The sequence below is a fragment of the Anolis sagrei genome, chromosome 1, assembly GCF_037176765.1.
Source record: "Anolis sagrei isolate rAnoSag1 chromosome 1, rAnoSag1.mat, whole genome shotgun sequence".
Taxonomy (NCBI): domain Eukaryota; kingdom Metazoa; phylum Chordata; class Lepidosauria; order Squamata; family Dactyloidae; genus Anolis; species Anolis sagrei.
Window position 1 is genome coordinate 20,289,103 of NC_090021.1, and position 21,214 is coordinate 20,310,316.

The 21,214-nt window shown below is 41.2% G+C and overlaps 1 protein-coding gene across 1 annotated transcript in view; it reads left to right on the plus strand.

The window, feature by feature from the left end:
• The window catches only part of FSHR (follicle stimulating hormone receptor), a 108,999-nt gene that overhangs the window by 35,390 nt on the left and 52,395 nt on the right, over window positions 1–21,214 (plus strand). Inside the window, exon 2 of the mRNA XM_067463236.1 lies at window positions 6,768–6,839. Coding sequence (XP_067319337.1) covers window positions 6,768–6,839 — 72 coding nt within the window. The remainder of the gene's footprint in view (window positions 1–6,767; window positions 6,840–21,214) is intronic.

The window sequence follows — 21,214 nt, forward strand, 5'->3', positions numbered from 1 at the left end:
CTATATGGCCATCCAGTAGCATAGTGGAGTGGCATGAGTATTGGACTACGAGTCAGAAAACAAGAGCTTAGCATCTCAGTTAGCCATGAAAGCCAAATGGGTGGTCCTGAGAAAGTCATCAGCTGTCATCCCCTGTCAACTCTTTAACCAAAGTCACATAACAAAAAGTACCAAGAAGATCTGATATTCATTCAGAAGACTGCATAAAAATGCTGCTTTGAAAGGGCTGGAGATTAATAAAGGAAAAGAGCCATGAGTATGTATCAGCATATATTTTAACTGAGGCAATGCTATTTTTCAGTCTGTAAATCCTCAGATTGAATTTGGTGAGTGAGAACAGTTAGACTCAAGATTAATTTATCATGTAATAATCCTAGATAAGTGTTGCCAGAACAAAAGGGGAAAGACAGACATCACAGATGTTCTATATTTTTTGCCAGTCAATAAAACTGTAATCATTATAGGTTAATAAGAAAAGGATGAAAAAGGTAGGAGAGCAGCTGCACAATGCAAAGAACAAGAGGAGATGCATGGCGTGGTCACCTCAGGGTGCAGAACACAAGGACAATGAATCGAACTGCGCTTGTTTCTGCAATGCCTCCCTGTGGGGATTTGTAAAAAAGCACCATGATGTGATGGGTTGACTGGAGGGGCATGTGTTGGCAGCTGATTGGCTGAGCATGCCAGGAGCCAGAGTTCTGATTGGCTGCTGTCTCTAGCTTGCTGTTGGGAGAAATGTTTTTAACTGCCATTTTCACCTCAGAGAGTGAAGAGAGCGCTGACTGGAAACAGCCAGGAAGGAAATGCTTGCCAAGTCTCTGAAGCCTGATCATTTCTAAAGCATGAAGCACATTTTAAAGACTGTTTAAAAGGACTGTTTATTCCCTCTGTTCTCTATAAGATTTCAGAGAGACTGTTGTATGTATTGCTGCTCTGTTTGGCCTTTTGAACTGAAGTAAAGTTACTGTTACTTGTTATACAAATTTGAGTGACACATTATTATACTGCAGGGTATATTTTGGTTCAGAAGCAGTGGTAAAGCATCTGTTTATTTACATTTACAACCTCCAACAATCCCTTGCTCCTAACTTGCTGGCACCAGTTATTTCCCCTCACTGGGCTCTGCCATGCCCTCCTGTCTTGCACTGCTCTTTGCATCAACTCACTGCCACTTACCTCCCATATGTTCTTTCTCTCCTCTCATTACCCTTTCCCCCCTACTCCCTCTCACACCTTGCATTTAACCCACACAGTATATCCCTCATTTGTGTCTTGTACCACTTGCTCTCCTTTCCCACATGCTCCTTTCCATCTCATGGACTTGTATGCTGTCCTCCCTTTAATCTTGAAATCTGCTGTATATGCAGCTTCCTTCTGCTCCTATATTTCCTATTCCTTCTCTTCCAGCTTCAAAGTATATGTCTTCATTTCAGTCCACTTCTCCCACTACTATCACCACTCCCTCTCCCATCTCTCCTACCACTTTACTTGCACTTGCCTTACTAAATGCCCATGCAGACTAGTTCTCCTGCTTCTTGTAGTGTGCCTTTTACCCCATTCTGGCCATTCCCTCTCCCATCTCTCGTACTCCCTCCCTTTCTCAGCTTCATGCCCTCATAAAGCATCCCTGTCTTGTTTCTTTCACTCACAAGACACTCTCATCTTTCTTTCTTGCTAGCTCCCCCAGCAAGTCTCATGACCTCGCAAGGACACCTCTCCCTTGTTTCTTGCACACCACAGCTTTTACTAGTACAGCCATTCCTTCTCTTGACTTTCTTGCTCCCCCTCTTTCTCACTGAATCTCGTGCCCTTGCAAGGCACCTTTCCCTTATTTCTTATATTCCACTGCTTGTGCCAGTCCAATCCTTCATTTGTCCATTTCTCTTTTTCCTCCTTTGCCAAGCCTCATAGCTCAAACCATAGTTCAGTTTTTTGTACTTCACCACATATACCAGATTACCATTTTATCTGGGTGGTTTCCCTAGAACCCAGATAAAATCTGGCCAATCCAGTAATAGAGCAATCCTATACTTTACTGGTTAAAGTGCTGAGCTGATGAACTTGCTGACCAAAAGGTCGCAGGTTCAAATCTGGGAGCAGCATGAGCTCCCGCTGTTAGCCCCAGCTTCTGCCAACCTAACAGTTCGTAAACATGCAAATATGAGTAGATCAATAGATACTGCTCCAGTGTGAAGGTAACGAAGCTCCATGCAGTCATGCCAGCCACATTACCTTGGAGGTGTCTACAGACAATGCCAGCTCTTTGGCTTGGAAATGGAGATGAGCACCAACCCCCAGAGTTGGACACAAGTGGACTTAATGTCAGGGGAAAACATTTACCTTTACCTATACTTTACTAACATGGGAGCAACAAGCTACCACTATGCCTAAATCTGACCTTTGGATTTTCCCTCTTGCAATCCTTGTTTCCATACCATTATCAAAGCTACTGCTTTTTCTTGGTTGACATGGTAGGCAAGAATTTGTCATGTTGCAGGAGGAAAACATTAGGTGAGAGCAGCAAAAAAAAGGGGGGGGTGGACACAACATCCTCCTACTGCTCCTTAGAAATATCCCACGCCCTTTGGTCTATGCTCTCTTTCATGTGAGTGTTACATAACATTGGATCTACGTAGAATTATTAACTAAAGAGTGAAATTGAACACCATGGAATTCAGATCAGATGGTAATGTTTCAACATGACAACATGTTCACTATGTGATAATTCAATTTCTGAGAAGACAGACTCCTGGCAATGTTGATGCTATGGGACATTGAACATGAAGAGAACATATTTCACTTGGAATTATATTTTGTCAATGTACTGTGACCCTCCATCTTGAGACTTATGATTTGCTGGTATACAAATTGCCAATGGCAGCCCCAAGCTTTCATGTTCCCTGAGAGTGGAGAAATACAGCTGCTGCCTCCGCCGCCACCACCACACAAATTGTTTCCACTTTCACCCCATTGTTGACAGCTTGGCACTCCCTTCATTTTCACCACTATTGCTGCCCAACCTCTGATAATGAAATAGAGTCTGAAGGTCCATTGCAATGGTTCCCAACCTTTTTGTTTTTTTTGACCAGGGACCACTCTCCAACATTAGTACCAAGAGGGTTACGAATTGGTTTTTGGTCAACTTTAGATTTGGTTTGGGGTGCTGATTCAGAAAATTGCATTGGATAAACCACATCAGCTCTAGTTTCTGATACAGAACATATGCCATGGTCAATGAGCGGAAAGGAGTGGCAGGCAGTGTGAAAGGAGCCAAAATAAAATAAAATAAAGAGGAAGGAGCTCGGGGACCAGATTTTCATCTTCCCAACCCACTGGTGGTCTGCGCCCCACAGGTTAAGAACCACTGGTCTATTGGCTTGATGGACCCCAAAACCTATATAGAACAAGGTTGGTCATGTCTTCCATGGAGCTGAGTATTTCTTCAGACACAAGCTTTATGATCAGGGTATCCAAGAAAATTCCCTGTGCCTGTACAGGCTCTCAGTGCCTTGCTCTATGTATTCTTACAGCCATACATTTGGAACCTGACTGGCTTGCAGGTTTTTCAGAAGAATAGCAGTCCCTTCCCTAATAGGCAGAGCAATGAAATTTACTACTTCTACAATTTGCTTCTGACAGATGCAGCATCATATATGATGGCTAGTTTGGTCCTGCAAACTGTAGGCATCAAAATACAAGACGTCCCTTAACCGCTGGATCGTTTATTTATTTATTTTGCATTTCGTTTCTTCAAAAAGAACTACTCTTAACAGGAATAAAGATTCCAATGCAAGTTGAGAATCTCTTATCCAAAACCCAAGAATTTCATAGCATTGAGCCATAACAATTAATGTGGTATCAAACTCTTACCAGTGTGGCTACAGCTTAGGATTAGATTGTCAACCTGATCCACAATGTTATGCATTAGATAAATCAAAACCCTCAGACAGTCACCTCACATACATTTAAATGTGAAATGGATGGACTAGAAAGAGGATGGAGAAAAGGATTTTTAAAAACAAAATTGAGGGAGAAGTTGATTCACAATTGCTATTAGAAAAGAAATCTGTGATACCGAAGATCCATCTATCAGGCCAGACCGCTGAGGCAAGAACTGCAGTAATTCAAGAAACAATTAGCTGTCACTCCTGAGGGGAAGCAGGCTGTGAAAAGTAGTTAGATGGTGATATAATCTTTGTATTATGAGCAGTTTGAGGAAAAAAATCTCAGTTCTGAGAGTAAAAGAATTGAGAGTCCGTCCTCCCTAAGGGCCCAATCAAATGGCTCTTTCCAGTTGTCAAAATGAACCCTGTGTTGTTTTTAATTCAAACTGTGTGATGGATTGCTATTCAATGCCCTTCTGAACCTCCTTAAGGTCATGGTAGCTGCCTTCAAACAAAAACCTAAACCATACTTTAGTTAGATTTATAGCAGATGGCAAATCATAAAGGGACACACCACCACCATTCTCATAAAAATTCACATTTTACAGTGATATGTTTTTTCGCTATCATACAACCCCCATATTCCTGGAGGACACATTTCAGAACTTCCCGTGGTACATGAAACCATAGATACAGGTGGAGTATCCTGTATACAAAATCTTTCAGACCAACTTACATTGGATATCAGTTTTGAAAAAACATACATCATGAGATATCTTGGAAATGGGACCCGGTCTAAACATGAAATTCAATTCATACTTTGTCTATATAGCCTGAAGGTAATTCCATGCAATAGCAGTAATAATTTTGTGCATGAAACAATGTGTACACTGGACCATCGGACACACAGAAAACTGGGCGACTTGGAAGGCGCTTAACAGACTGCGGTCTGGCAACACGAGATGCAGAGCCAACCTTAAGAAATGGGGCTACAAAGTGGAATCCACAACATGCAAGTGCGGAAAGGAGCAAACCACAGACCACCTGCTGCAATGCAACCTGGCCCTGCCACCTGCACAATGGAGGACTTTCTTGCAGCAACACCAGAGGCACTCCAAGTGGCCAGCTACTGGTCAAAGGACATTTAATAGAATACTAAGTCTGCAAACTTTGTGTTTTGTTTATTTATTTGTTTGTTTGTTTTAATGCAATGCAACTGTTTTGGTTCGCTCCTGACACGATAAATAAATAAACCATCGGAAAGCAAAGGTGTTACTATTTCAGTCACTCGTGTAGATAATTTTGGATTTTAAAAACATTTTAGATTTCAGGGCTCTCAGCCTGTAAAAGGGAGCCTCCGGTGGCGCAGTGGGTTAAGCCCCTGTGCTGGTAGGACTGAAGACCGACAGGTCGCAGGTTCGAATCCGGGGAGAGGCGGATGAGCTCCCTCTATCAGCTCCAGCTCCTCATGCGGGGACATGAGATAAGCCTCCCACAAGGATGATAAAAACATCAAATCATACAGGCGTCCCCTGGGCAACGTCCTTGCAGACGGCCAATTCTCTCACACCAGAAGCAACTCGCAGTTTCTCAAGTTGCTCCTGACACCAAAAAAAAAAAAAGCCTGTAAAAGCAAACCCTATTATTTTCAATGGGGCAAATGACAAGAAATAGAGAGAAACAGGTATGGCCTGTACAGGAGGCCCTTAATGAATAAGTGGGCATGTGAATTAATGAAACTGCATATACTAGATCTTCAGAAATTAGGATCATAGTGTATTTTGGGCTTTGGAGATGTATAGTTGAGTCAACAACATCTCTCATAGTTCTCTGAAGTAGTAAATCTTTTTTAATTACCAATATTTCAAAATCCACTGTTCAGAAGGACTTGGGGGCCTTCTGGCTGCACAAAAGTCTTCTAGATAATATGTGGCTCCCGCTACAGATTTTCTTAACCTTATTCTGTCAAAAGGAAGGCAAACATATTTCTGATTGTGAGTCCAATTTAAATCTCTGGAACCAAACTTCCAAAGGTTAAAAGGATGAAGTCAAAAAGAAACCGGACCATCCATATTTGTGAGTTTTGCTTCCATGGATTGAATCAATCATGGTTATAAAATGTTTGTGGAGTGGGATCAAAACTAAACTTTGATTTGTTGCACATCGAACACTTCACTGATATGTAGAATATCCTACTATAGCCTCCCATTAATTGACAGATCCTCAAGGCTCTCTCCGATACTGATGTGAGTTGTTCACCATTTTATATCAGGAATGCAATTTTAGTATACCGTTGTATTTAATGGAACTTGAGCAAAAATCCTTGGATTGTGCAATCCATGGGTGGCCCTAGAACCAAACCTCATATTATAGCTAGTGAGCAAGCCTTGGACAAAGGAACTCAACCTTTCAGAATGAGAAGAAACCACCTCCTTCAGCAAGACTGGGGAATGACCAAATGATGATGTCAGAACAGGTTGCATGGTCTCCTGTAAAACTAGGTAGGACTGGATGTAAACACTGTGAGATTTAGCACTAAGACTTGGTGTTTCCCACTCCTTCTCTATAGTAAAGTGCCATTGGGACCATGTGATCCCCATCTCATTTATTTTGGAATGTCTCTTTCCAAAAGATTTTTTATATATTCACCTTCTTCAAAATTCCAGCTATCAGATTCAGAATAAAACCTCCAACTGAAACAGACTTCTTCCAAACTCACAGAATGTCATCCAAATACAATGAATTTATTTTGAGCAGAGCATTTCTTCCCCCGCTCCTCTTGGCACGTAATTACATTGTCTTTCAGTCCAAAGTGAACCAAACTAATTATTTATTATACTATATGCTTTAATACATAAAATATGCATTGTGTTGTGCTTTCAGGATATTTTTCCTCACCAAAATAAGAAACGTCCCCAGAGGAGCCTTCTCAGGATTTGACGAAGTCGAAAAAATGTATGTAACCATCTCTATTCACTCAATACATCTTATTTTATGCAATGTTTTATAAGGCATTTGTCTTGGTCCACAGTTATTCTCTCATTCTGCTTTTAATGATGTTATCTCCCCATCTGACCCTTGGGAGTAGGTTCTTCATCTAACCACAGACTTTGTAACAGGAAAACAAAAATGATACAGGATGAATCTTCCTTATCCAAAATGCTTGGGACCATTTTTAATTCAGCTTTTGGAATGTCTGTATTGGCATATATGTAGTGAATAAGGGATGAAGAAAGGAAGCTAGTCACACATCCAGCACCCACTGCGTCTTTCCTCAAAGAGCCATGATGACAGGAAGGGAAGAGCAGACCCCACTTATATAAGGGCCCGTAAAAAGCCAACATCCCATATGGTTCCCCAGCATCAGATCACACTCCACCCTTTTAACAAAGTAGTTGAGAATGGAAGGGAAGACACAATATTTTTCTTCATTCAGGTCTGGATACAGGCGGGACCAATTGTGTTGCTCTACACTTGCCCACTCACACTGTTTTTAGAGTGCCTGCAAAAGCAATTTTGCATAGGCAGTCCCCAAGTTATGAGCAAGATAGGTTTTGTAGGTTTGTTCTTGAGTGTGAATTTGTTTGTAAGTTGAAATAGGTAAATTGGTAAGTGTAACTCCAGCTATATATTAGCTTTGGATCACATAGGGAAGAGTTAACACCCCTTTGATGTTTGTTTTGCTGTCTGTGCCCCTGTTCAGAAGATTTCACCTCATTTTCTGTCTCTGTGATTATTTGATTTTGACAAATATGGTTTGTTGTGGAAGCTAGGATTGGTGAGAAAGCTTCAGTGGAGATACCTTTTCCTCATGATAACTCTTCCAGGAGTGAATTTCAAGGGGTAGAAGGCAAAAGGGGGTTGGATTGCATGGCCTTTAGGGGCTTTTCCAACTCTCTGATTCCATGCCTTCTCTGAGTATAGTGGCAAAGACGAGAGGTTAGTTCAACACAGGACAACCCAAAAGAACCACCAATCTCTTCTACTCTCTACCACTTCTGGTCTTTCTCAAGCAGGAAAATGACAGAGGCAGCAGCCAAATTCAGTTGGACTCATGAGGTGGTGTAGGCGCTTTCTCCTCATTGCGGAATGATCATCAATCTATCCACAAATCAGATCAAAATCCATACACACGAGTGGAGGTCAATTTATATACAAGTATATAGCATAACTCAGCAAAAGGACTTATCCATATTGCCAGGAGACAAAGTTTTTAGCAGACCAACAGATTTTACTTACATTCTTTGTGTATGTGTCTGTGTGTATCTTTTGCACATGGACTTCACTGGGTGGATGTTCATATTTAGGACTATCCCATAGGCCTAACAGCTCATCTAACAGAATAGTAGCTATGGATCTCCTTCCCAGGCTAATGCCATCCCTTCAGAGTTTTCCCAAGAGCAGGGAAATACTGCTATTTCACTTTGGGTGTGTCTACACTATAGAATGAATGCAGTTTGACACTATTTTAACTGCCATGACTCAATGCTATGGAATTCTGGGATGTGTAGTTTGGTGAAGCACCAGCATTATTTGGCAAAGTAGAGTTTGTAGGCTTAAAAAAAACTACAATTCCCATGTTTCCACAGCATTGAACCATGACAGGTAAAATAGTGTCAACACTGCATTAATTCCACAGTGTAGGTGCACCCTTGGTCCTTGGTTCTTAAAAACAAGGGTGTTCATTCAGGTTGTTCTTAGAGGTCTTTAATTTGCTTTCAGTGGATTTAGAATTATTTTTAAAGAGGGGCTTTAGAATCATAGAATCATAGAATCATAGAATCAAAGAGTTGGAAGAGACCTCATGGGCCATCCAGTCCAGCCCCCTGCCAAGAAGCAGGAATATTGCATTCAAATCACCCTTGACAGATGGCCATCCAGCCTCTGCTTAAAAGCTTCCAAAGAAGGAGCCTAGTTTGTTTGCAATTACTTTTAGCAATATATAATATTTTTTTACATGTGATTACTGGCGATTCATCACTTCAGGGGCCCCGGTGTATTGAGAGACAGTAAACAAATGGCACAAATAAATAAATAATACACTTCTTTGCCTGCGGCAGCAAAATTCCCCAGCTCTGCTCAGGAGACCTGACCTTACAGTATGCAAGTTTCTCCATTCCCTCATAATTTGATGTTCGATCCTGCAGTAGAACTGTCTTTTATGTTTTTCCAATGTAAAAAACATTTCTCTCAGTGGGGGAAAAAAACCTTCATTCTCCCTTGCAGAATTCAGCACAATGGTGTTTTCTCTCCGGCTCTTCTTTTGTGGATAGCGCCGCAGCTGGGTTCTTGAGAGCCTATTTGAAGCTATCCTTGCATCTCATAGACATGAATTTTTTAATTCACTCAACCTCTGCTGCAAATGCATCCATTGTGGGACTTTTTTTTTTAAGAAAAAAAAAGCATTTCAGCTACGGGCTAATGCAAGTGTTCTGTTATGTGTATTGAAGTATCTAATTTGTATACTCTAGGCAAAATGTCTTTTACCACATGGAGGCATCATATTATTAATAGCCATTCCCTTTAAATAGCCTACCGTCGAGTTTAATCTCATTTTGCGCCCATGTCTTTGTGTTCATGATCTTACGGGGCAGAAGCACGAAGCGCACCCAAGGGGTCCCCTGTTTTATATGCAAATATATCACTTGATTAGATAGTTTGTGTCCCTACATTACCATGAATACTTCCCGATGAATGTTTTATGGGTGATATTTTTGATTTGTGAGCTATTTCACATTTCATTGCTACTTCTCCTCTGCAGATGCCATTGATGCTGATTGGTCTCATTTGCATATTCATCACTCGCCCTTCCATTTTCATTGCCGCTGTGCTGGAAATCTTCTCCCTACAGAGATGCCACTGCGCAGGGCTTAGTTCTTAGATGAAAGTTACTTCCCCTGTTTAGGGTTTTGCTTGGTTCGTTGTCTTTTGTTTATTGGTATTTGCCACTTTCATCACATAGTCTTGCTCCCCAGATAATTGCCTCGTTTCCCAGACTTTAGGCGAGGGGGACAAATGGCTTCTGGGGCCCTTTCATACTATCTGCAGTGCTGTACTCCATGTATATACCAATGTATTTATGTACCAACATCCTAGGAAATTTAGGTTTTGTACTTTAGTGGGACACAAGAGCTCCTAAGTTGAGAAGTCTAAGGTTGTATCTACCCTGCAGAATTAAGCAATTTAACCCCACATTAACTGTCATGGCTCAATGAGATGGCATTCTGAGATCTGTAGAGTTTTTTAAAAAGATATTTAACCTTCTCTGTCAAACAGTTCTGGTGCTACAAGAAACTAAATCTCTCAAAATTCCATAGGATAGAGGTATGGCTGTTAAAGTGGTGCTAAACTGTGATAATTCTACACTGCACATGGGAGGTAAATGTCCCTTCCTAAACTGCTCCTTCTAGAATTCTACACGATAGACCCATAGCAGTTAAAATTGAACAACAGTGCTATAATTATGTGGTCTGAAAGGCTGCAAGGCAAGGAAAATCTATATAAACAGTTGCAGGTGTGAAGAAGGAAAAGGAGGGGGAGGAAAATGCAGCAATACCTTTAACATGTTTTTGTTGAAATAGAGGCTGCAGAACCTGCTATCTATTGGTGTCCTCCCACCCAAAAGTTGAAGTCATAGAATCATTATAGATCTAGGGAAGTCATGCTACACCTCTATTCCACTTTGGTTAGACCACACCTGGAATATTGTGTCCAATTCTGGGCACCACAATTCAAGAGAGATATTGACAAGCTGGAATGTGTCCAGAGGAGGGCGACTAAAATGATTAAGAGTCTGGAGAACAAGCCCTATGAGGAGCGGCTTAAGGAGCTGGGCATGTTTAGCCTGAAGAAGAGAAGACGGAGAGGAGATATGATAGCCATGTATAAATATGTGAGAGGAAGCCACAGGGAGGAGGGAGCAAGCTTGGTTTCTGCTTCCTTGGAGACTAGGACGCGGAACAATTGCTTCAAACTACAAGAGAGGAGATTCCACCTGAACATGAGAGTGTGAGAGCCGTTCAGCAGTGGAACTCTCTGCCCCAGAGTGTGGTGGAGGCTCCTTCTTTGGAAGCTTTTAAACAGAGGTTGGATGGCCATCTGTCAGGGGTGCTTTGAATGCAATATTCCTGCTTCTTGGCAGGGGGTTGGACTGGATGGCCCATGAGGTCTCTTCCAACTCTTTGATTCTATGATTCCATGATTAGAGGAGAGCCCAAGGACCATTTAGCCTAACACCATTTTGCCATGCAAAAAGACACAATTATCAAATCACCCCTGACAGATGGCCATCCAGCCTCTGTTTAAAAACCTCCAGAGACGGGGTCTCCACCACACTCCAAGGCAGCAGCTTTTCCCACTGTCAAACAGCTCTTACCATCAGGAAGTTCTTCCTAGTGTTTAGGTTGAATCATTTTTTTCCTGCAATTTGAATCCATTGCTTTGTGTTCTGATCTCCAAAGCTGCAGAAAACAAGCTTGATCCCTTCCTCAATGTCTCATCCTTTCAAATATTTAAACATGTATATCAGGTAGCTTCTCAGCGCAATTCCACACAGGGGTAAAATCTGTTTCAGCATGGGTTTTAGTCTCCACAAACCACCCAAAACCCCAGCTTTCCCAGAGAGGGTGGTTACATGCCATCCCAATAACAACAAAGCTGAAAGGAGGACCTTAGTGGTAGCCAGGTAAGGGGTTTTTTTTACTTTTAAGTCTTGTTTGGGGAGCTTTGGGGTGGCTGCATGTCATCCCAATAACAAAACTTACCTGGCCACCATTAACGTCCTCCTTTCATCCTCCTGGCATGAGGAACTGATGCACCAGGAAACGGGGAGGCAAGGAGGGATTTTATGCTGTGTGTTATCCTGTGTGGGGTTTGCTGTTGTTGTTGTTTAGCTTCTGGTTGAGGCCCTGTAGAAATAAAATGTATGTAGGGTTTTTTGTATGAAATGACAACTTTCCACACAGAAAAGAAGCTTCCCACTAAGTATAGCATTTCCAGCACAGAAATGTAACATTCTGCAGAGAAAATACAGTTTTGTGCAGGAAATTGCATTGTGTGCTGAAATATGTTCTGCACAGAAAATTCAATTTCTTTGCAAAAATCGTGTGCATATTTTTGTGTGGAATAAAACTTAAGCAGTCAAAACAGTAATCTACCAGGACACTTTTGTCCAGATTTTCCCAAAATATTTTAACCGTTTTAAAGAATATTTTCAGCTATTCTTCCCATCCCAAGGAATACACTCACTTCAGATTAATCTTCCTTTTTGGTGTTTTTAGGGTGTGAAGACATACTCTTTTCATCTAGTGATTATTGAGGAATCTGATGTTTTCAGTGATATTAATGTTGAATTTATTTGTAATAATGTCTGTTATCTTCCATAAAACTGTGGCTTTTTTAAAAAGTAGGAGAAGCAGGATTAAAAAGTAACCACAAATAATCACAACTAGTAAATGGGAGAGAGGGTATAGACAACTAAGTGCACTCTCTATGCCTTGCAGCTGGGCTACATGTATCTTTTAACTAGACTGGAATTAATACACTTCCTCTTCTTGAATACCATCGACATGACCCCAATATTGAAATGCAGAGCGAAGCTCCTGTAGGTACTGTAGTCTCAAATTCTCAAGGGCATGCTCTGAAGGAGCAACAATTTGTGTGGTACACTCTTAATTTACATTACTAGAGATTATGCAGAATTCCTTCTCTTATCCTGAGGCCAACGAGCACACTGCTGAATTTTCATGACCTGATATAAGCATTTTCTCTCAAGCAGTAGAAAATGACCTTTTCATGTTTTTCCCCTCCATCTAACAAATATTTTTGAACCAAGAAAAAACTATAAGTGTTGGTATGAAGGCCAGAAATTATGTCACCAGTATCTGGATGGCCACCAAAGGTCCATAATTTGAATAGAACTATAGACTAATTTGAATAGAAAAAAACATATAAAAATAATTGGTTCTCTCATCCATTCACTGCATAACAAACCCAACAGCAGAAATATCTCAGTCTATCTGTTAACTTTACCTGTTTATACCAAGAAACTATATGCAAACAGTAAGAGATGGGATTGTTTTATACTCACCCTTAACCTCATCCTCAACCTTTTAAACTCATTTAAAGAGTCATTTTCCGAGCCTGGAAAGATCCTTTCTGACAATGGGAATACTAGGTGGGAGATTTGGATTTTTCATCAGTGAAATGTTGGAGAGTGTGAAAGCCCAGATACATGTGGTTAAGCAATATCAGAGTCTGGTTAAAATGACAATATTTATTAATGAGGAAGAAAGCAAAAGCTAGGAGAGTCTGAAACAGTTGCTTTTGCCTGAGCCTATAGAGAAAGGTGAGATCCTGCCCCTCCTCTCCCCTCTGAGGAATTAAATGAATGCAAATAATTGTGCACATTGAACTCAGTTTTCAGCAATTGAAGTAAATTGAGAGCAAAGGGAGAAATGGGATAGAGAAACCAGAACAACAATTCAAGGTGCTGGCTTTAGCCTATAAAGTGCTAAATGGTTCGGGCCAACCTTCTTGAGGGACTGGATCTCCTCCTACCAGCCCACACCAGCCCTGAAATCATCAGGAGAGGTCCTTCTCTCAGTCCCATCACTGTCACAAGTATGGTTGGTGGGAACGAGAAGGAGGGCCTTCTGGGTGGTGGTCCCACGCCTCTGGAACTCCCTCCTCAAAGAGATGTGATTGACCAATCTCAACTGGTCTTTCAGGCACAGGCCAAAACCTTTCTATGGAAGCAGGCCTTTCCTGATAACCCATAATAGGGAATGACCAGGTAGCTATGGGTAAGGCTATCTTGGATTTGTATTTATTAAGCATGTCTTATATGGTTTATGTAATGTGTTATTTGTTTGTTTGGGAGGATTTGTTTGTTTGTTTTGTCATGTAATTTCTGTTGTTTTAACCATTATTCGCTGTTTTGAATCCCACCCATGGGATAAAAGCAGGATAAAAATAAAGAAATTTAAACAATTAAAAAAACTGAAAAAGTGAGAAGACCGAATGAAACTGGAGTTGTCCATCCCAAAAATGCTGGAAGATATGGATATTCTTACAAAACTAACTTGCTTGAGATTTGAGGCCTTGATAGTGAGGGTGGGGTGTAAGGCCAATTTCCTACTCTACTATAGGCAGCAAATTGTCATTGGTGGTCCTGAGAAAAGATCATTATTTGACTGCAGATAGACATCTATATATGCTTTTAGACCATGCCAGAAAAAGCACTCCAACCTTTCTAGGATGTGCCAATCAAACCAGAGTTCTTCAGGTGCATTTTCATCAGCAGTAGGCTTTTAGTATCACTAAGAATGCAGCAGAACTTTGGCCCAGTCAGCGATGCATCTTTTTCACAAATTGGCAGAACATTGCAAAAATGATTTATGATGTTTGCTTATTTATTTATTTATTTATTTATTTATTTATTTATTTGCTAGCTTGGGTACCCAGCATTGCCTGAGTTATTAGAAGTCATTTTTATTTTACAAAATGCATAAGGTTGTGGGTGTACTACAACTCACATCATGCTAGGTTAACCCCAAGAAACTCCATCAGTACTTAAAGTTTGTCATCTTGGGCAAGTTTGCGCTAGATACATCATTGGTGGGGTTCAGTGTGGTTTCTGACTGCAGGATGAATTACAACTCTCACCATGGTGGGTCGGTCCTGTCAAATCCCACCAGTACATTCAGTTGGTCATGTGGGTTCTGTGTGCCAAGTTAGGTCCAGGTCCCTCATTGGTGAGGTCCAGAGTGCTCTTTGATTGCAGGTGAACTATAAATCCCAGTTCCTACAACTAACAACAGTCAAGGCCAATCCGCCACCCCAAAACACACCAATATTAAATTTTGACATATTGGGTATGTATACCAAAGTTGGTGCAGATCCACCGTTGTTTGTGTTCACAGTGCTCTCTGATTGTAGGTGAACTATAATTCTTATAAATCAAGGTGAATTTTCCCCAAAGCCCTTCTGTATTTTTTCTTGGTCATGGGGTTTCTGTGTGCTAAGTGAGGTCAAGGGCCATTCTTGCTGGGATCAAGACTGCTCTTTGATTGCAGGTGAAGTATAAATCCTAGTACCTACAACGGTTATAAATCAAGGTGAATTCCCTCCAAATCTCTCCAGTATTTTTCTTAGGTCATGGGAGTTCTGTGTGCCAAATGTGGTCCACGTCCATTGTCAGTGGGGGGTCACAGTGCTCTGACTTGACACAGGATGAACTATAACTTCCATCATGTGGAGCCAACCCTCCAAACTCCTCCAGCTGATTAGCTCTACTCTCTTTGATGTGCAGAGGCGAAAAAAGTAAAAAAAGGTTAAGGGAGCGGCAGTGAGTGTGATCATGCAAATTCCACACCAATGGAGATACTAAGAAACAATGGGATGTCTGTGGTGGAGAAAACATGTAAAATCTAGGATGAGATTGCCCTGAATGAAAGCATTCCTTGGATGGTGGGCAGTATGGTGTTTGGGGAGGACATTGGCAGGGGCTGGACTACATGTTCATGGTGCTCACTAACCAGGAATGGTGCTCACTAACCGGGCTTTTGATGGCATACATACTGTGCACATTTTATTTTGATTATGGAGATATATATATATAGACCCACCTGCTATCTAGGAAATTTGAGGGGTATGAATCCATGCCAAGAATTCTCCTTCTTAGCCCAAATACTCTCCATCTTGCCCCCATCTTGCCCTCAAAAATGGCAGTGGAAGAACAGAGCAAAGTTTGCCCAGATAAATATAGAGTACATCGTTCTGGCTCCATGTGCAAGCAGAAGGGATCAACCATGGCTCAACAACACTTTTGAACTAGCTTGTTTTGCTTCTTCCAGTTAGGAACACCTGGCAATTTGCTGTTTTATCTCCAAGGCTTATCAGTGGGAGAGACCTTGACAGTGATATACCTCTTACAGTTTCTGTAAGATCTAAGAAAAATGGGGTGGTCATTTTTGTTATCCCTGCCAGTAACCCACAGCTGTTTTATTTGTTACAAAACCTTTAAAACAAATAGAACAAGAGGACAGCTGTGCAAAACTGGAGGCTGTGAACTTAGCTAGGGTGGCCAATGTTTCAAAGCCAGAGGTGTAAATACAACAGCTATGAAGACCCATGGAATCAGTGGCCAAATGCTAAGTAGGCAATGGGCCTTTCTGCATGTACCGGAAATGTGGGCCTGATCTGGCATTCTGGATGCCAGATTGGTTCTGTACGATAGCCCAATAAGAACTCAGCCATCTAAGAGATATCTCCATGGCCCAACCACCAAACACAGTTTGGCACTGCTGGGCAAGCTAGGCAGTGTAGATGTGCCTCATGCTTCAGATCCCATTGTTTCATTACGACTGAATTTACATTGTAGAATTACTGCAGCTTGTCACCACTTTAACTATGATGGTTCAATGCTATGGAATTATGGGAGTTGTAGTTCTACAAGGCCTTTAGCTTTCTCTGACCACTTCCACGCCGCTGTATAAAATCCAAATTGAACTGGCTTATATGGCAGCATGGACTCAGGGCACTTCCAGACAGGCATTTGTCGTGGGAACATTTGTGTTAAAAAAACGTGAATGTTCCTGGGGGCCCATCCACACACACCCCAGAGGTCTTTAGCTTGATCTGCTAAACAGTGCAGGTGCATGATCCAATAGCAGTGAGCCATGGCAGTTAAAATGGGGTCAAATTGCATGAATTCTACAGTACAGTTGTACTCTTGAGGCCCTTCCGCATGGCCATATAACCCAGAATATCAAGGAAGATAATCCATACTATCATATAATCCAGTTCAATGTGGATTTTATACAGCTGTGTGGAAAGGGGCTTAGATAAGATAGTAAAAAATGCAGGCTATAAGCTACATGTTGTTCTCTAGGATGTTTACTCTGGCTACATGGCTCAATTATTTTGGAAAATAAGGGGGTAGGTTGCCTGCAAATGCACTCAAGTTTCCTTAGTGGAGGGGCAGATAAATGTTGTCATGTTTCAGAGACTCCTGTACTCTTTTATATTTAGAAAAGGTATTGAATCAAAAGTGATCTGAAGTCACTTTGGGAAAAGGCCTTTCCTGAGAAAGCTCCAAACATGGTGAAATCATGGAAGTGATGCAGTGGAATCTCTGACTTCCAAGGTCCCTAAGGATGCTAGCACAGCTACATAACCTGCAGTGGTTGCCTATGCCCATCATTAATTTGAGGGAAAGAAACAAGACTACTTTATATCCAAATAGATCCCAAATTGCAGCCTATTGACTGTTTAGATAGAGCTTGATTTTTAGCTGTACAATTGCCACACTCAAATCACTGAAAGCTGGGAAATGGCTTGACTATAAATAAATGTCATTGACGTCAACAATACTTATTTGCACTTGGAGTGTATCTACACTGTAGAATTAATGCAGTTTGAGACCACCTGCTTGCCATGGCTTAATACTATGGATTCCTGGAATTTGGAGATTGGAGAGCCATTACCACTCTTTAGCAGAGAAAGCTAAAGATCTTGTGAAACTACAACTCTCATGATTCCATAGCATTGAGACATGGCAATTCAAGTGGCCTCAAACTGTATTCATTCTACAGTGTAGATCAGTGGTTCCCAGCCTTTTTTTGACCAGGGACCACTCGACCAGGGACCGCTCCCCAACATTAGTTCCAAAAGGCCTATGAATCAATTTTGGTCAACTTTAGATTCTGTTTGGGGTGCTGATTCAGAAAATTGGATTGGATAGACCACATCAGCTCTAGTTTCTGATACATAACATATGCCGTGGTCAGCAACAGGGAAGGAGTGGCAGGTGGCATGAAAGGAGCGGAAATAAAATAAATAAAATAAATAAAGAGGAAGGAGGTTTGTGGACCAGATTTTTGACCTCATGGCCCATTGGTGATCCATGGCCCACAGGTTAAGAACCACCTGTGTAAATGCACAATTGGATGTAGTGATGGAATTACAATACTTTCCCCTCATTTAAATGTTCAGGAATCTTTTTGCATGCATATAGTTATCTGCATGCTACTATTTTGTTGTTATGATCTTATTTTGTGCATCTTCTTTTTCAAAAAGCTTTTTCCTTCCCAGAATGGAAATGATCCAATTGCCCACTTATTTTTCTTACTCGTCTTGATTTGCTGGCGCCCTTTAACACAATCCATAGTATTCATTCTGAGGCTGACCTTGTCTAATTATATAGATTGTGAGCAAAGGAAGGCTAATTGGGAGACAAGTTGCTATGGTAATTCTTGGGTCATGCACGAAAAGAGACAATACGAGGTATTTTTTAAACTGTTTATGGAGAAGTGCTGGTGTTCTGTGGAGGCTTTCAATATTAAGAGATAATTCATTCAAATTAATTCTGGCTTACCACAGGAAGGTGGTACACAATGGCAAAATATTTCTCCCTTTTTATTATTTTTTCTAAACTATATAAAACTTTAAAAGCAAAAAAGTATTTCAAAATCCAAAAGAGATTTTTAATAGAAAGAGAAATATCATGTTTTTCTTCCCTCTTCATAATCTTGAATGTGCCAATTGGCACATTGGGTGCAGTGCCTAAAGACCTTGGCCTGCACTTAAACACAATCGGTGCTGACAAAATTACCATTACAAGGGCACCCTACTGGGATCTGCACGCATTATTTGCCGATACATCACATAGTCCTAGACACTTGGGAAGTGTCCAACGTGTGATCCAATACAACAGCCAGCATAGTGATCGTGTTTGCTGTGAACTAATCTTGCTGTGTATCAAATAATAATAATAACGACAACAATGACAACAATTTATTTATTTATTTTATTTATTTACAGTTCTTATATTCCGCCCTTCTCACCCCGCAGGGGACTCAGGGCGGATTACAGTAAACACATATATGGCAAACATTCAATGCCAGTTTGACAAACAACATTTAACAGACAAAGGCTATTTAACTTTTTTTCTGGCCGCCAGGGGAGCTGCTGCTTTTCATCGTCCATCAACGACACCGATGAAGTTCTTCCGCATTCCACATTCCCCGGAGTCTTCTTTCTTTATGGCCTCATAAATTAGTTAAATTTAGCCTCCCACACAAGGTGGTGCCTTATTTTCCTACTTGACAGATGCAACTGTCTTTCGGGTTGCAAAGGTCGACAATGGGCTACACAATGGCTGGACACCCACTCCAGCCCGGGCTGGCTTCGAACTCATGACAACAATATATCCCCTGAACTTTGTGAAGTGAAGTAACATCTGGCTATCACGTTGGCCAATTTAGGGCAATTCTTTTATTCTTCTTTTTTTCAGATACTTCAGGCTGGTTTTTGAGGGGGGAACTGCCTGAAGATGGGTGCAAAACATACTTTAGAAATGTTTAGGGTCTGTGGGCTTTGAGGTGCTTCTGGGACTGCATTTTAAAGCCTTTGCCCTAAATGTTCAAAGAACCACATTTTTCCCAGCCTGTGATTTAAAAGGTCTCTTGCCCCATGATTTCTCTGTCCACAAATTATGCAGATATTTTTTTCTGATTCCTTCATGCTTCTCTGTTGAAATGCAAGGCTCATCAAAACAGGATCCTATCCCACCCCCAGCTCCACTCCCTTTCTTTTGTTAGATAAATTACACAATAAAGATAGTAATTACTTGAAACCTGCTGCATTTTGAAATGGAAATAGTCCTTTTGAGAATGGTGGGTTGAATTTGGGGAGGTAGGAGCTGCATCTACTTGTTCGGCTTGGGTGAACTGCAGCCGAGGCAGCTCATAATGTTAAAAGAAGATGCATATTTCCCCCATAAGAGAATGGGTTGTGTTTTTTTGTTTTTATTCTTTTTTTTAAAAAAAACCCACACATTTGTTTAATTTAGTGTTTGAAGGGGAGGATTATTTATAAAAACCTTGAAATATACTGTGTCGCTATAAAGCACCTGCTGTTCCCAGCATCATCATCATGTGTAATGTAGTGGAATTAGCAATAGAGTTTCCACTTAATGGTATATCTTGGTGTGAGTGGATAATTTATATATGAGGGAGTTGTGTTACTTTTTCTTTCTCTTCTCTTTCTTTTTCTGCATTTTCTCTCATCCTCTGAGTTGTTTATAAGCTTAATTAAAGTGTGTCCCTTCTCCTGTGTATCCTTCACCAAGAAAAATGTTTACCAGCATATTTTGAAAGCCCATTTGTATACCCACATATGACAGACCTACGTTCATTAAATATACATAGAAGCAGAATCACTTACAAGCCCGTGTTCTGGGCAAACTCTGAAATCAAGCCAATGAACCAATAGATAATGCACATAAAACCTGACTGAACTCCCCTTTCAAATATATCAGACTGACAGGCAATCATATCATTATTATTATTATTTTGGTGGTGAAATTTTCTGGAATTCTGTCCTATGGAATGTTTTGCTGAGCCCACTGAGACAGGCTATTAAGCAACCTTTAAAAGTTCACCATCATGGACAAGGAATTTACAAATGAAAACTATAAAGAGAAACAGATATTCCCAAATTCCAATCCATAATGAACAAAGGCAAAAATGAAAATGCAAAGATACAGAATGGGGGATGCGTGGCTTGAGTACATGTGAAAAAGATCTTGGGGTCCTCATGGACAACAAGTTAAACATGAGCCAACAATGTGATACGGCGGCAGAAAAACCCAATGGGATTTTGGCCTGCATCAACAGGAGCATAGATCCAGGGAAGTCATGCTACCCCTCTATTCTGCCTTGGTTAGACCACACCAGGAATATTGTGTCCAATTCTGGGCACCACAATTGAAGAGAGATGTAGACAAGCTGGAATGTGTCCAGAGGAGGGCAACTAAAATGATCAAGGGTCTGGAGAACGGCTTAAAGAGCTGGGCATGTTTAGCTTGAAGAAGAGAAGACTGAGAGGAGACATGATGAGGGCTATGTACAAATATGTGAGAGGAAGTCATAAGGAGGAGGGGGCAAGCTTGTTTTCTGCTGCTCTGGAGACTAGGACGCAGAACAATGGCTTCAAACTACAAGAAAGGAGATTCCATCTGAACATTAGGAAGAATTTCCTAACTGTGAGAGCTGTACAGCAGTGGAACTCTCTGCCTCGGAGTGTGATGGAGGCTCCTTCTTTGGAAGCTTTTAAACAGAGGATGGATGGCCATCTGTTGGGGGTGCTTTGAATGCGATTTCCCTGCTTCTTGGCAGGGGGTTGGACTGGATTGCTCTTCCAACTCTATGATTCTATAATAACGTCATGGCACACTACATCTATATCAGGCATGGGCCAACTAAGGCCCAGGGGCCGAATGCGGCCCCATGGGCACCTACCTCAGGCCCTCCTCATTTTCCCTATCC